This window comes from Eublepharis macularius, chromosome 1 (genome assembly GCF_028583425.1).
Source record: "Eublepharis macularius isolate TG4126 chromosome 1, MPM_Emac_v1.0, whole genome shotgun sequence".
In the NCBI taxonomy this organism is placed as follows: domain Eukaryota; kingdom Metazoa; phylum Chordata; class Lepidosauria; order Squamata; family Eublepharidae; genus Eublepharis; species Eublepharis macularius.
This window is the reverse complement of record NC_072790.1, coordinates 31,982,041-31,997,333: the sequence shown is the minus strand read 5'-3', so window position 1 is coordinate 31,997,333 and position 15,293 is coordinate 31,982,041. Positions and strand designations below refer to the sequence as shown.

The following is a 15,293-nucleotide window of genomic DNA, read 5'->3' as shown; positions in this document are numbered from 1 at the left end:
GGAATAACTCAAGTACCATGAAAACCTGATTCTTGAGATTAAGGGATAGAGAGAGAAAGGTCCATACATTGCCTGATCTGAAGCATGAGCCTAGTCTCGAGTTCTAGGTCAAGCTGAAGGCTTCTGCTATGTCAAGAGCATGGGGCACAGGGAACCAAAGGACCACAGAATCAGGCACCCTCCACCCCCGTTGGAGTAGCCTACAGCCTTGGAGTGGTTTCCATTCAACCTCTACACTGTCAACTGAAGGGACTGCAGCTGTGAGTGAAGGCCCTGCTTTTGGTAAAAAAAAAGATCCTTGTAAGTAGGGAGACACAATGACATCTGAAATGATTGGAGGGGGGGAGACACACATAGGAAAACCCTGACTTCTGTGGCCAAAGTGGGTTTATAAGAACGAGTTCTGCTTTCATGTCCAGAATCTGTTGCTGTATGAGACTGATGGTGTGTGTGTGTGTGGGGGGGGGCATACCTGAGCCCTTCCCGCTACTGGCAGGTTAATGCATCCATGCCAATCACCAGAACACGCTGTCATCAAGGAAAGAACTTGTTAGCCTGCTGATTTGCCATCATAGCAAACAGGTGGACTTGGCTCATCCCGCCTATTTGCATATTAGACTGAAGGTTGCAGCTTGAAATCTCCACTCCGTCTGGTTTATCAATGTCCTGTCATGATGGTTGACTGTTTTTACTATTCATGCAACACCTACTGCTTTTGGGAAAAGCAAACGTAGCTTTGCTCAAATCAGGGTACCCACCGTCTCCATGTGGAGGAGACATCATCTTGTGACCGCCCCCCCCCCCCAGCAATTTACATAGGCCCCTGCAGATATGTTGTTTGTAGACACCATCATGTTTCAACTGTTCCTAGAAGATACAAGTCTGATTGCTCTGAGGCCAATATACATTTTTTCTGGATTCATGCTTTGTCCATGCTACTAGGTCCTACTAGGACCGTCCTAGAGATGCCCCTGCCCATCCAAGCAGATTGGCACCTGTTCTTCTAATGCAATACTGTGAGTTTCAGTAAAGGAAACTGGTGCCTAACCGGTTCCGTATCTCTTAGTGGGTCTTTCGCCAAACAACTTGCTACTGTGGAAGGGAATGCTGACAAGCCTGGAATGAGATCCTGGGTCCAAATCTCATTAATGCAGCCGCATATTTTGATGAGCTGCCATGTTAGAAGCCCTGGGAAAAATCTGATCAGAGTCCAAGGATGAGTTGGCTGAGAGCCAAGCTACAAGTGACGAACGACACTTGAACGGCAAGTGAACAGACTCACGTGTATTCCTCCTCCCTGTTCACTTGCCATTCACTTGCGCTCCACTTGATCAAGTGAACAGGGAGGAATACACGCGAGTCTGTTCACTTGCCAGGCCGGTGTCATTCGTCACTTGTAGCTTGGCTCTAAGAAAGTAGCAGGTAAGGAGATTGTCTTTCTTTTAATTTTTTAAAAAACATATAAACATATATAACTCTACAAATACGCAAACTGTCTAAATATATACAATCATCCTATGCCAATCAGGAGGAGAAAAAAACCCAAATGTAAAAACTGTAATCTATAGAAAGCACAAAGTAAAATCTCTTGCTAAGCATCACTTAATCTATACATGTTTGATTTCAGTAACTAATAAATGGGTACATCGTTCTGTAAACATTACTTGCCTATAATATTTCTTCTTCCTTAGATACTTTACAGCTATTATTTTATTCATAAGCCTCATGTACCGTGCATGTATGAGAGAGGTTTTTTTTAAAGAAGCTGAGCAATTAAAAGTTGTTCCTGTAACATATTGAGTGTCAATGTTATAAATTAACTTAGTACTGATGTAGATAATATTCCCGCAAGACACAAATTTGGATTTTTATTTATCTACTAACCCAGAACCTCGCTTATATGTTCAGATATTTTATCCCAGTACATGTGGACCTCTGAGCAATTCCACCAGGTAGGTAAGAAGGTGCCAATTATCTCACCTCTCCAGCATTTACTAGATACTGAGTTGAACAGTCACATCAATCTATTTGAGGTATAATAACACCTCTTCAACTGCTTAATCCTGTCCTCTTTAATCCCCACATCCATAGTAAATGTATACATTTCCTTATAAAGCTTGCACCATTCCTGTGTTGACATAGTCACAGACAAATCTCTTTCCCATTTTTCATTGAACAATATTGACACTGTCTGATCCATAAATAGCACACTGAATTTTTTCAGTAACCCCCTTTGCGTTAAAGATTTTAAAAAATTGTTCTAACTTTGTAAATTCACTGTACTTATTAAGCTTCCTACCCATGATGTGTATAAGATTCCTTAGTCATATATATTGATACCTAGAGACCTTCTGTGGGTTACATTTTTCTTCCACTGCATCAAAGGATATTATTGATTGGGAACCTCTGAAATATATTAACTCGGCCGTTTCATGTCTTTCTCACACACTAAAATAGCCAGTTTGCTTGGGCATTTTAAAGACAGGGTGATCAACGATTGACTCCAATGGAGACATTAAGAGTAAAATTTGTGGTTTACATTTATTCCGAATTTTAATCAGTTCAACACGTATTAGATTAGTTGTGTGGACTCCCTTCTGTCCCTTTCTTCCCACCACATCCAAAGCGGACAGAACAGTTTCAACGCCCATCTGTTCAATGTTCCAAGCTACACACGAATTACCTTCCCTGGCTTAGTGACAACAATAAGGCCAAAAGGAGGATTTTCTTGCACTTGTCTTTTGCCCCCTTAGGGAAGTAAGGACTAGTTGTCAGGTTGCTAGCCCTCAAGAAAAAAGCCTGTTTACTACAGGAGACCTAAGTGCTCTTGAAGAAACAAAAACGACAACCAAGTAGTACTCCCTCAGTGTGCTTTTTGTGTGGGTTATTAGGGAGACCATCTTAGAGCCAAGCTACAAGTGATGGATGACACTTGAACAGCAAGTGAACAGACTCACATGTATTCCTTCCTGTTCACTTGCACTCTACTTGATCACGTGATCAAGTGGAGTGCAAGTGGCGCGCAAGTGAACAGGTAGGAGGAATACACGTGAGTCTGTTCACTTGCCGTTCAAGTGTCATTCATCACTTGTAGCTTGGCCCTAAGACTACAGAATAACAGAAGAAAAACTGCAGAGTTATTGCTGGGGTGTCTTGGAGTTTGTCCATCTTTTTCAGTGGCATGATATAAAACTTTGGTGCTAATCTGTGCATGCAGAAGTGGATCATTCTGTGTCCATTAGCTGTTCCAAGGACTCAGGAGAAGGCTCGAGGGAGGTCTTACCCAAATTATGAGGGTCAATCCTCCTCCTACGGCTTGAGTCCATCTTTTGGCTAGCCACTTCAGTTGCTTGTGTCACTCCTCTCCCTGCACTTCAAACACAATCCAGCTTCTTCTTTTTTATAATTAAAGCACAAGATGCACATTTATTTAATAAATATGCACATTTTAATGTTAATTTTTAAAATTGAAAAGCATCTTCTAGAAGCAGGAAAGGGGAAATGGACAAGTCCCAGTTGACCGGAGTTGCAAACAGCAACTCCTGCTCTAGACTGGAGGAGATGGTTTCTCGGAGTTCAATTCCATGGGTAGCAGGCACACTCTGGAAATTCTGTGTCTGGACACAAGCTCAGTTTCCTAGAACCAGGGACATGTCTCATTTTTTAACCCCTAAGAAAAGACTCCTTCCCCCTGAAGGCATATTTGGAATCACTGATTTCAGTGGTAGAGATCTGACCTATTCTTAATTCTCCCACTGAATCAATGGGATATAAAAATGAATAATTTGGGTTGAACTGTGCTTTAGGAATCTTCGGGGGGGCGGGGTGCAATCTTTACTTAAATTAAGAAGTTTTTAGTATTTTGAGTTTAAACTTTTGTTTTCAGTTTAAAATAAGAGATAACAACATATTTAAGGGCATGTCTGCTCTTGCACCAGTTCCTATGGCTGGAAGTCCATGCAAACAAATGCAACATGAAGCATTCACTTGACCTATTTATTGGTTATCAAGTGTGCCAACATCAGCCAGCAGAGGGCGTCAGTCACTTCATAGCTGGGTTCAACATTTATGAGCAGTTTTTTAAAAGGTGGATGCTGTGCATTTCTGCAGATATTATATCTGGGGACAGTTCCAACGTGGATCCAGCCCATTTTTAAAAACAAAAACAAAAATCCTCTGATAACACCTACAGGATTATAATAATTTTATCCTGGAAATGGATGAGGAATGAAAAGTAGACAAGATCGAAAATTTGACACATTCAAAAATTGTTCTGATTGATAGTCAAGTCTTATCATCAGACCTGGATCATTTTATATGCAACTTGATCTAAAAAGCAACTAAAATTTAGGCTTTTACGCTCAGATACAAAATTTAGAGGCTAGTTTTAGGGTTTCCCCACAAAATCCCGTTGGACTTTGAAAAGAAAATAGTGAACCAGGCCTCCATCGCCCTAGTTGACTTTTAAACTGATCTGGCTTTACATATCACTGGAAATAATGTTCATCGCCACTGGATTCAGTTCACATGTTCCCATGGGTCAGATAACATACATCACTTGGTTTGGCTTCCTTATTTTTAGCAACCAGCATCACAACTGTATAGTGAGGTTACGGCACACAAATGGCGATGAGTTCCAATAAAACAAAGAAGGAAAAAACAAGACTTGCAGGTATCTTGTGACGCTGTGAAACAGACCCAGTAGTTTGCCCACCAGCTGCCCGTTCTTGTGCTACTACAGATGAAAAACCTGGCATACCTCTTTTTCAGCCTTCGGCACCTTCTTGTAAAATGTCTTCTCCGTGTCTCCAATCCAGATGACTGAAGGCTGTAGTTGTCTGGCCACCTAAGAGGTGAAAATGGAAATCAGTTTCTAGGGGGCTGAACTATTAGATGCCTGTTAAGGCTGTTAAAGGCAGAGGAAAGATGGAAGGCCTTCGCCCTGAGGCAGACAGGGAAGCCTCCCCATTCATTTTAGCGGAGGGAGATGACTTCCTTAAACATTGGTTTGCAAGGGTGAATCAGTCCTTTCCATTGAAAAGAATGGGAAACTCCTCGCGGGTAGGGGGTCTACAGCTGCTTTGTTCTTCAGAAACAAAATGTTCTACTGTTCAGAATATTATCAAGCAAAACCAACCAAGACTTACGTTGCTTTAAAGGCTGACATGTTTTTTGCGACATACACACTTGTGGGGAGACACAGCCCATTTGGTCAGATGCACAACACACTCTTTTCAGTGAGTAAATGTTCTGTATGCAGTACAGACAAAAGGAAAATAACGCCATGTTCTGTATTGGGGGGACAGGTCTCCTGTGTATGCAGAGTATAACACTGAGATGTGACCAATACCACTTCATGCATCTGCCGATGTGGCTCTAGTCCATGAAAGGTCCTGCCACAATACATTTGCTATTCTACAGCAGGCCGCAGATCTCTGTTGGTTTTGCTCCAATAGAGAAACCTCTCTGGAAACAGGCTCAACTTCTCTGGAATAGTATAGAGTCATTTGTTTAATGATAACAACAACAACAACAACAACAACAACAACAACATTCGATTTATATACCGCCCTTCAGGACAACTTAATGCCCACTCAGAGCGGTTTACAAAGTGTTATTATTACCCTACAACAATCACCCTGTGAGGTGGGTGGGGCTGAGAGAGCTCCAGAGAGCTGTGACTCGCCCACGGGCACCCAGCTGGCTTCAAGTGGAGGAGTGGGGAATCAAACCTGGCTCTCCAGATTAGAGTCCCACACTCTTAACCACTACACCAAACTGGCTGCTAGTATTTTTATCCTCTGAAAATCACCCCTGTGATTTCTGGTTATCTAAACAGAGGCCATATCTAGACACCTTGACAAAACATGAGCTGAATGAACACGGATTGTTCTCCATCTTGTACAACCCCCACCCCCACCGTATGCAGAGAACAACTGCAAGTTTCCTGGTTGGCGGAGCCCTCCATCCAACTCCAATGCGTCCAGGAGCTGCATTCAGATACGACCGCAAACTCATGTTTGTTGGAAGCCTTTGCAGACCAGAAAGCACTCAGTTGCCCTCTGTGTATGACAGGAGGGGAGGGAACGGGGAGCCCATGGGAACAAGCTGCTCCCCCCTGCCTGTCATGGACACCTCTGATGTGACGTCTGAACGCAGCCTGAGCCACAGTCCCATCCAGCATTTGGAAGGTAAGCCTTTGTTAAATAGGGACGTTAAAAGATGATTATAATTTATTCAGACTTTAAACTTAGAAATGTTTACAAATCCATTAGAAGACTACGGGTAGAGTCCAAATAACATTCACCTGCAGCGTCTAGCAGTACATTTGGGTCAGCCTTGGGGCCTTGTACTGCACTAAGGAGTAACATGCTAAGATTAGAAAGAAAATGGAAAATGTTTGCCCAGAAGCCTCGGACGTTGCTCCAACTTGCTGCAATTTAGAACTGCAGTGTGTTTGAAGCAGAAGCTAGAAAGGAGGAGATCAGTAAGGACGAAAAGACTTGTGTTATCAGGCAGCCTCCAAGCTGAATCTGCCCGCTGCTCTGAATTTGCTGGCTGGCCTAAGGGCTATATTTACCCTCAGCACCTGCAATATGGGGGGGGGGGATAATACTCGCTGCAAGGCTGCATGGTATAGCCTGATCTCATCAGATCTCAGAAGCTAAGCAGAATTGGCCTCGGACAGTAGTTGGATGAGAAACCAGCAAGGGTTGCTTGGCAGTGGAAGGCAATGGCAAACCACCTCTGCCTCTCATTTGCCTCAAAAAACCCTCAACGGGATCACCATTAGTTGCTTGCGACTTGACGGCACTCACGTACATAACATGGTCCTTGCATGAGTGCTGTAGGGATGTGAAGTGCACGCTGAAGAACTGCACAAATGCAAAGCACCAGTGTTAACAAATGCTTGGTATGTTGCTGGCATACACCATGCTATTAAATTTTTTTTGATAGAATAATTTTGATTATTGAAGAATATAAAATATAACAAAAAAGCATATATTGCCAATTACAAAAATACAGATAAAAGAAAAAAGAGATATGCAGCTTAAAAAAAAGAAAAGAAACTAAAAAGACTATTAAAAAAATTAACAGATTTGTCGCTAGCCGCACTGGGGATGCCTGCTGCACCCTGAGAACTTGTTCACACATGGTATCTGTGCTGAAGGTGGAGAGATAATCATAATAATTAACCTTCAGTATAAATATCATGTGTGAACAAGTCCTCAGGGTGCAGCAGGCATCCCCAGTGCAGCTGATGACAAATGCGTTAATTTTCATGGGCTTGGAATATACCCACCACGTGAATGGATGCCTTTGCGAGTTGCTGCTTTAAATGTAGTGTGATTCTCGTGCAATGTGATAAAGACAACTCTTCGGGGTTCTTTACAAATCAAACAACCAACTTTCCCACCATGTGGCAACTGATCTCTTACAAGTATCACAGGGTAGAAAGGTAGGTAGAAAAGGATCTTCAGATGAAATATTTCCCCATCTCTTTCACCATGCAATATATGAGACCCAAGTCTACACATGATGGGAAAAAATGGGCAGCCTGAAGCAATAGAAATTCTGTAAAAATATCTATGAAGAGTCCTAATTGCCGCTTCACAGCTGTATTTGTTTGCTCAATAAAAGAACAATGGTAAATTGCAAAGCTAAAAACATCCGTTATCACATGTCTAGCTGCTCTGTTTTTGAACAATTTTTTAACGGCAGAAACAGCTGCCGCAAGAAAGAGCACAGTGCATTGGCTCCATGCAAAATAAGGATCGATCCTGTGTGATTGGCCAGGCATATCTGACCTCACTCGGGAAAACAAATCCTGTTTTGAAAAATTTGCTGTCGTGAGCTGAAATGTGTCACCAGCCCTAAGATGGTAGGCAGTAAACACATGATATGACACCCCATTTGAAAGCCTTTCCTGGGGTGTCTTTGCATATGGTTGCTACCAGGGCTTTTTTTCAGCTGGGACGTGGGGGAACAGAGTTCCAGAACCTCTTGAAAATGGTCACATGGCTGGTGGCCCCGCCCCCTGATCTCCAGACAGAGGGGAGTTTAGATTGCCCTCCGAGCCGCAGCGGCGCGGAGGGCAATCTCAACTCCCCTCTGTCTGGAGATCAGGGGGCGGGGCCACCAGCCATGTGACCATTTTCTCCGAGGGCAACCCACTGAGTTCCACCACCCCTTTTCCCAGAAAAAAAGCCCTGGTTGCTACTAGGAATTTTGGAGGAATCCTGGAAAGGTGACATGAAAACACCTCTTTGGAGGGGCTGCAAGAGCCGCTTTCTTTTTTCTGCTTAATATCATAAAACCAGTAATTGATGGAAAAAAATGGTGAAACACATTGCCTTCGTCAAGATTTCATTCCAAGAATGGCACTGTCACTGAACAGAGATGAAGTTTAGTTTGTGCAAAATTAACTCACCAGTTACTCTACCAATTTTATTGACTGAAAAAATATGCATTTTAGAAACTGAAGATCTTTTGAGTTTTCTGGGGGGTTTTCCCCACAATATTGGTGCTGAGAGGTACTGAAGGGTCTCTAATAAGAGAACATCCGCAGTGCTGTTAAACAGACAGGTGCAGATTCTAGAACATGAGAGTTCTGTCCTGGGCTTTACTTTTTACTTTTTCTTTAGACTGATCATCTCCTGTCCCTTTAAATTAGCTATTGAAGAAGTTCATGCAGCCAAAAACAAAATAGGGTTTCCGTTGGTGTTAATAGTCAAATAATTCACTGACATGAACAACCTCTACTTGCCAGTTCACAAGTATGAGGTGTAAATGAACAAATTTGCCTGCATATAGAATGCTGATACTCCGAGAAGCGAGCTGTGCTGATCAATATTCTACAGTCTTGCTATTTTTTTTTTAAGTGAAACACCCATAATCCATTGGAATCTAATTGAAATTGTTGGCAGATATGTAGCAGACTGTACGTTCCAATGAAAGTACTTCATTTGAATTATCCATGGGTAGTTTGAGTCGAAGGATAATTAAATGGACTATGCAATTAATTTATAATTGAAATTTTATTAGCAGTGCCATGCTCTTCATTTTGTCGCAGTCACCAGCAGAGGGCTCCTTAACCTTTCTAATACTGCCAAGCGAAGCTAATGTTGGGCGCTGTGTGAAGAGTTGCGGCCTCGTCTCCTGGCCCGGCAGTTTTCAGCAAGTGTTCTCTAATACTAGCCCCTTTTTTGTCCTTTTTTGTTCGGTATCGAAGGTACAGCCTCTCTGCTCGAGTATACTTCTGAATCAAAGCAGCATGACAATCTACAAAATACTCTGAGGTTTCTACAAGTGAGCAACATCTAGCTGAAAATCCTGGCATTATTATTAATTGTCATTAGCTCAAGGTGGCCCAGAACAGAGTCCAGGTCATGGAGTCCCAGGACATTTGAATTTTTTTTGTGTTTTGTAGTCTGTTTTTAGCCTGAGAAATATTTAAGACCCTTTCTTAAGATGCTCTGAGTTTTGTGTTTTTTTTAAGCTCTGGCTGTGTTTTTGAATGCTGGGTTTTAATAGCTATGTTTTTTTAAACCATATTTTATATTATAAGCCACCTCAGGCAGGTTCCCTGGAGAGGTGGCATTCAGATTTTTCAAATAAACAAGTAAGTAGTCCATAGAAATTTGCGCCACAGTGAATCTCTGAGGTGTTTTAATACAGGCGTTTATTCAAACTTAACTAGCTTGTTTAGATAAAAAGCAGCTTGCTATGGTATCTTAATACAAGTGAATGGGGTTTGTTTCCAGATTTTGGGGGGCTCTGGGCAGAGAGTACTCAGGGACCCCCTTACGCCCACTACTAGGCATAGTAGTGCCCTCATGTGCAGAACTCAGTTGAAAGCTTCCTAGTTTAGGAACTGAGTTCTGCACAGGAGGGCACTACTATGCCTAGTAGTGCCCTCCTACCCATGTGTCTACCTGCCTGTGTGGCCTTCCTTTGCCCACTCCCAAGCTCTCCTACCACCTGCAGTCACAGCTGCCCCCACTGCCTGCACGCCCTTTCCCCGATGGTGCTGAGTGGTGGGTGCAGCTTGGCATGCCACTGCCAGGGCCACCAGGAATGTTGATGCTTTGGGCACCACCCACATGCTCTTCACTGGCAGTGCTAGACAGTGTATGCAGCTGGGAGCAGAGGTGACAAAGCACTCACAAGCAGGCAGTGGAAGGATGTGAGTGCAGCCATCAGAAGAGATGTGTGAGTAGGGAAGGAATGAGGGCATGAGGAGGAGCCGAGGATGGGAGGGGCCCTTGGAACTCTGCCCACGGCCCCCAAACCCTGGAAACAGCCCTGATTTGCAGTATGTGACTACGATACTCCAGAGCTGTCATAAGCCATCATCTCAGCAGGACCGGCAGCAGTACGTGGCAAGGGGGGGGCAACTGCCAGGGCCCGTGGCTTCTGGGGGGCCCCACAGTTGCTGACTCCTAGGCGCCTGCGTTTGGGTATCATAGCAAACTGGAGCTCGACTGAAGGCGTCCTAAACTAGGAAGCTTTCAACTGAGTTCTGCGCATGAAAGACAGAGAGAAGGGGAAAGTGGAAGGAAGTCTGCGAGCAACAATCTGTCCTTGTGCCCATCAGAGAGAAACAAGATGTGCCCACCCTGATTCAGCTTTAGCTTTAGCCACCTCTTCCTCTACACCAACAGGAGAATAACAACAATGGGCTATTTTTCTGGAGACACTGGACAAACTATGACAATAATAAAAAAAGGGATAATATTTTTTAAAAATCATAAATATGGACTACTCAGAGAGCGGTGTTAAAGACTGCTCAGCTAATACATACAAAGCACTTTCGAAACCTAAAAATGTAATACAAATGCTAGCTATTATACAATCACACTGAAGCTTAAAGGCTGTCACCCCCACATCTCTTGAGGGCTCATATAAATCAGTGAATTTCCTCCTCAACATACCAGGACATTCTAAAATCCCCAAACCCTTTGATTTAAGAGAAGAGCTGGCATTTGCAAATTCCCTCATGCTGTCCCAAAACATGGAAATTGTCGCTGAAGGTGCACACTCTTTCCATGCTTTGCAAGCAGTTGACACTTTTGTCAGTGTCACACATTGTACTCACTTGTGATATTATCCGTTTTTATTATTGTCATTACAGTTTAATCCCTTGCATCCACGGGGTCTTTCTGCACTACGCATTTTCCTTTGCAAGCTGGGGTGGGGCACTCAAATTGGTCTATCTTTAATAAGGTACGTGCTTTTAAATTTTAAAAAAGTTCTTAAAATATTATTATCATCGCAACTTCGAAGTTAATGCATTATTGTAACCATTGCACAATATATTGTACAACAATTGATCATAAATGAAACACACCACAGGGTTGGCGCCAGCCAGCTTTTTCATTCAATCTCACTGATCTCCTCTCCTTGCTACAGCCCCTGTCCCACGTGCCTCTTGTCCAGGCAGGGCTCATGATACGCATCAAAGCCTTGTCGAAGGTCAAAAGATACCCCCTTCTCTCTTTTCCTCAGTGGAAAAGTTGGCTTGCTCCAACCTATCATCCTTAATAGATAGTTTAAAAAAAAACCTTGAAAAGTAGAGAATCTTCTTAGCCTTGCCTTGAACACCAAGTGGAGCATCATTTGCAGACCGGCCTTGCCAGGGTATTTACCGGCAATGTTAGCGGCAGATAAATTGAAGAGGTTGGCTCCCGTTTCTGTGCAGAGGGCATGGACAAGCATCTTCTTTCCCACTCCTGCCGGTCCAGCAAGCAGCAAGGATTTCACCAGAGGAGCCTTTTCATGAACAGATTGGGAACCTGGGGAGGTAAAGAATGGACAGTTTCACTGGGAGCCCCGTGGAGATGAATGAACCTGAAGGAGGCGTCTGCTCCGCAATCCACAGCAGTGACTCTAGGTCCAAATGTCCTGTTTCAGACTTCGGCAGCAGCCAGCCAGCCATCCCACAGGTGGAGAAGGAGGTAGAATGAAGCCCCTTCCTTTGGTCTGCCTGGCTCAGCTATCCCCTGGCCCCTCTCTGTGCAGCAGGCCACCTTCGGAGCAAACTGCTGAAGGGCAGGATATGAATGTGAAAATGAATACATGTGATGGGGTTGGGTGGGGTCTATGAGTGAGGTTCTAGAAGCTTTGATAATGGCTTGCCATTATCTGCGTGTGCAGACAACGGATCCAGAGAGAGCTGTTTCCAGGCCAACATGAGTCTCTCTTCTAAACAGTTTGGGAACCACACTCACAAGTACACGACCTGATACACTCAATGGAAGAGAATTAAGCATGTGTTCAAAATCAGCTTGCCCTTGAGTGGATTGCTCTCTTACTATCAGGCAGCTTCCGACCCTGGCGGTGCATTTTTTGGGAATGTTTTCTATGCAACCACCACGGCTAACCTAGCTTTAATCTTTAATAAAGCCAGTAAATAAATAGATTTGGAGATCCAATGTTTTGTTCCAGATGTCAGGAAGGCTGGGATGCTTAATATGTAAAGCTTAATATGTTTTGAAATACGGGTTTCACACAACACGTGAATAATTTCTCCATATGAAAATTACTGATTTCTTGTCTGAATTTGTTTGATTTGGGTCACAAGGCAGTTTGTAACTACATAAGCTGAAGGTAAGTTAAAGGATCAGTTTCATAAACAAGAAGAAATTCTGATTCTACATGCTGTGCACAATTGTTCACAAAGCACAGGAAAGGTAGCTAAGAAATAAGTGCATTCTAGTTCTTTCAGATAAAGTAACTCGGCGATTTCTAGTTTTATATAGTTGCACAGGAGTAGAAACCCCAGATCACATGTAAGAGCAGAAATAAAATGAAACATGTTTAAGTGGCCTGATTCTGTGCATGTTTATTCAGAAGTAAACCCAGTGCACTAAATCAACCGGTTCTTATGACTCCCTTATCCTAAGCGAGGAGGCTTGAAGGAGGAACATAATAAGGTTTTCCACTTGGTGGAAGGGAGTCACAGGACCCAACCCATGAAGATTTAATACTTAGGAAAGATGACTGGTCTGCTTGTGTCACAGCTTTCAAAAATATTAATTTTTGTAGCAGCGTTAAGTACTACACTGACATTGGCTCCAATTCTCTTGTTCTCGAAGACCAACACGGATGCAAACCTATGTAGTCAGCTTATTGGTAACTTTTATGGATGACGACGCTTCAGTCAATGAAGGGTTAACATCTACACACCAAGCAACTGCTTCAAGATCCTTCAATGACAAATCAACTTGGTCCAGGAGAATGTTTTGTTATAATTCCATTAGAAAGACCCCTCTGGTTAAACAGTCTTTTAAAGTGTGAATCAACATGCCTAGCTTTGAATTCTTGACTTGACTTATTTGGTCTGGATCCTGCTTCAGAAAGCTATTTCACATGTGAGTTATGTCTGAGAACATGTTCTGCCTCTGACTGAATGGTTAGGTGGATAAGCATCCAGTGTTTTAGTATTTACTTCACTTCTGATCTAGCTCTCACCAGGGATTGGACGGAATCCAGACTATTCCCGACTATAAACTGATTCTAGCAATGTTTTGTTTGAAAGCCTCTCAAACTAAAAGTAGTAATAAAATAAGAGCACCAAGTTATACAGGTTTTTCTGAGGCCAAGAATCTACACCTAAGAAGGTCAGTCTGTGAGAAACGTAACATGTAAATGGTACTTTTAAGTAAACTGCTGTGGTCAATGCTTATTAATAATTTCTGGAATTCAAAATGGTAAGGACAATTAATAGCCCTCTCTTTGATTCAAGAAATGAGCTCTAATTCCATAAATGCTTCCATTGTTTAATAGCCAGACACATTAGCTGGCTTGTAAAAGGTAAATTGCAACCTTCCCCTAACTTGATTAAATTTAATCACTGGAGCTTGTGTTAGCTATTACCTTTCCCAAGTGAATTCCTTTATGGGTTGCAATTCCCAAACCGTTAGCATGCAAACAAAAATGGCAAAGCGCCGGTATGTCAAACACAGCAGCAGGCACACTCCTCTTTTAAGGATGCTATTAAAAGTGTGCTGTCTCCACTCAGGAATGCCTAATTGAAAAAGAATTCTGCGGAATGCTTTCAACTAAATTCAATCAAGCACTGTCATGCCTAGTAAAAATATATGATGCTGCTAGGAAGCAAAGAATGGTATTCTGCCCCTTGGTTATTTCTGCTGTGATTTTACCTAAGGGCAATATTCCATAGAGTGCGATGAGCTGCCTGACATCTGTGAGAGAAGGCATTGGTTCTATGTCCACCTGTCGAAGTGTCGTACCCAGATAGCTGTATTCGCCTGCAAGGAAGAGATGAAGGCTTAGTACATGATATGGGGTTGAGCTCCAGAAGTTAGACTCTACCAGGGACTATAAATATAACATCCTTTTAAGTAGGCTTTTTTTCTGGGAAAAGAGGTGGTGGAATTCAGTGGGTTGCCCTCAGAGAAAATGGTCACATGATTGGTGGCCCCACCCCCTGATCTCCAGACAGAGGGGAGTTTAGAATGCCCTCCACGCCATAGCGCGGAAGGCAATCTAAACTCCCCTCTGTCTGGAGATCAGGGGGTGGGGCCACCAGCCATGTGACCATTTTCAAGCGGTTCAGGAACTCCGTTCCACCGCATTCCAGCTGAAAAAAAGCCCTGCTTTTATGTCATAATAGCTTTTCTCAGTCAGTAATACTATTTTAGAATTTCCCCCAAGGAAAATGTAATGTAAAATAAACAGCCAAACAGAATTAAGCTTCCCATGCTGGATGTTCCAAGGTTAACAATGCGAATCACTCTGATCTCTGGAAGCCTGTCCTGGATCTTGGTTCAAGTCTTGCTAAGCCAAGGCCAATCACAATCTGCCCATGTTTCTCATCTGTAAACGCGAGTAACATTAGCTCATCTGATCGAGACATTGCAAAGATGAATAAGAACTATAAAGCACATTGCACATCTAGGATTTTATATAAACAATGTTACAAAGAGCCCAAGCCAGCCAGTATATCTGCATTAATTGGTTGTTTGGATGGAGAAAGTAACTGTGCCTGATTCCTTACCGAAATACTGTTCCCTCCCCTATGCTGGTCAGAGCAGACAATATTGACCGCAACAGACCAATGGTCTAACTCGTAGAAGGCAGCTTAGTGAAGGCATGTGTGATGGAGGATGCTTGAGCATGCGGAAGTTCAGAATCACTGCCTGTGAACTCTGCCTACTATGCGCATATCATTCTGAGGCACTTACCAACCTCTTGTGCTGTTAGAAAACTTGGGAATTTTCATTCGTGTATATGGGGCCACATTTATTAAATATCTACCTCCATGTTCC

At 43.0% G+C, this 15,293-nt stretch overlaps 1 protein-coding gene across 1 annotated transcript in view; it reads right to left on the bottom strand.

Moving 5' to 3' along the window:
* Nucleotides 1-15,293, bottom strand: part of IQCA1 (IQ motif containing with AAA domain 1) — a 125,440-nt gene that overhangs the window by 18,590 nt on the left and 91,557 nt on the right. Inside the window, exons 14-16 of the mRNA XM_054980748.1 lie at nt 14,166-14,273; nt 11,596-11,795; nt 4,760-4,846 (exon numbers count right to left, since the gene is read on the bottom strand). Coding sequence (XP_054836723.1) covers nt 4,760-4,846; nt 11,596-11,795; nt 14,166-14,273 — 395 coding nt within the window. The remainder of the gene's footprint in view (nt 1-4,759; nt 4,847-11,595; nt 11,796-14,165; nt 14,274-15,293) is intronic.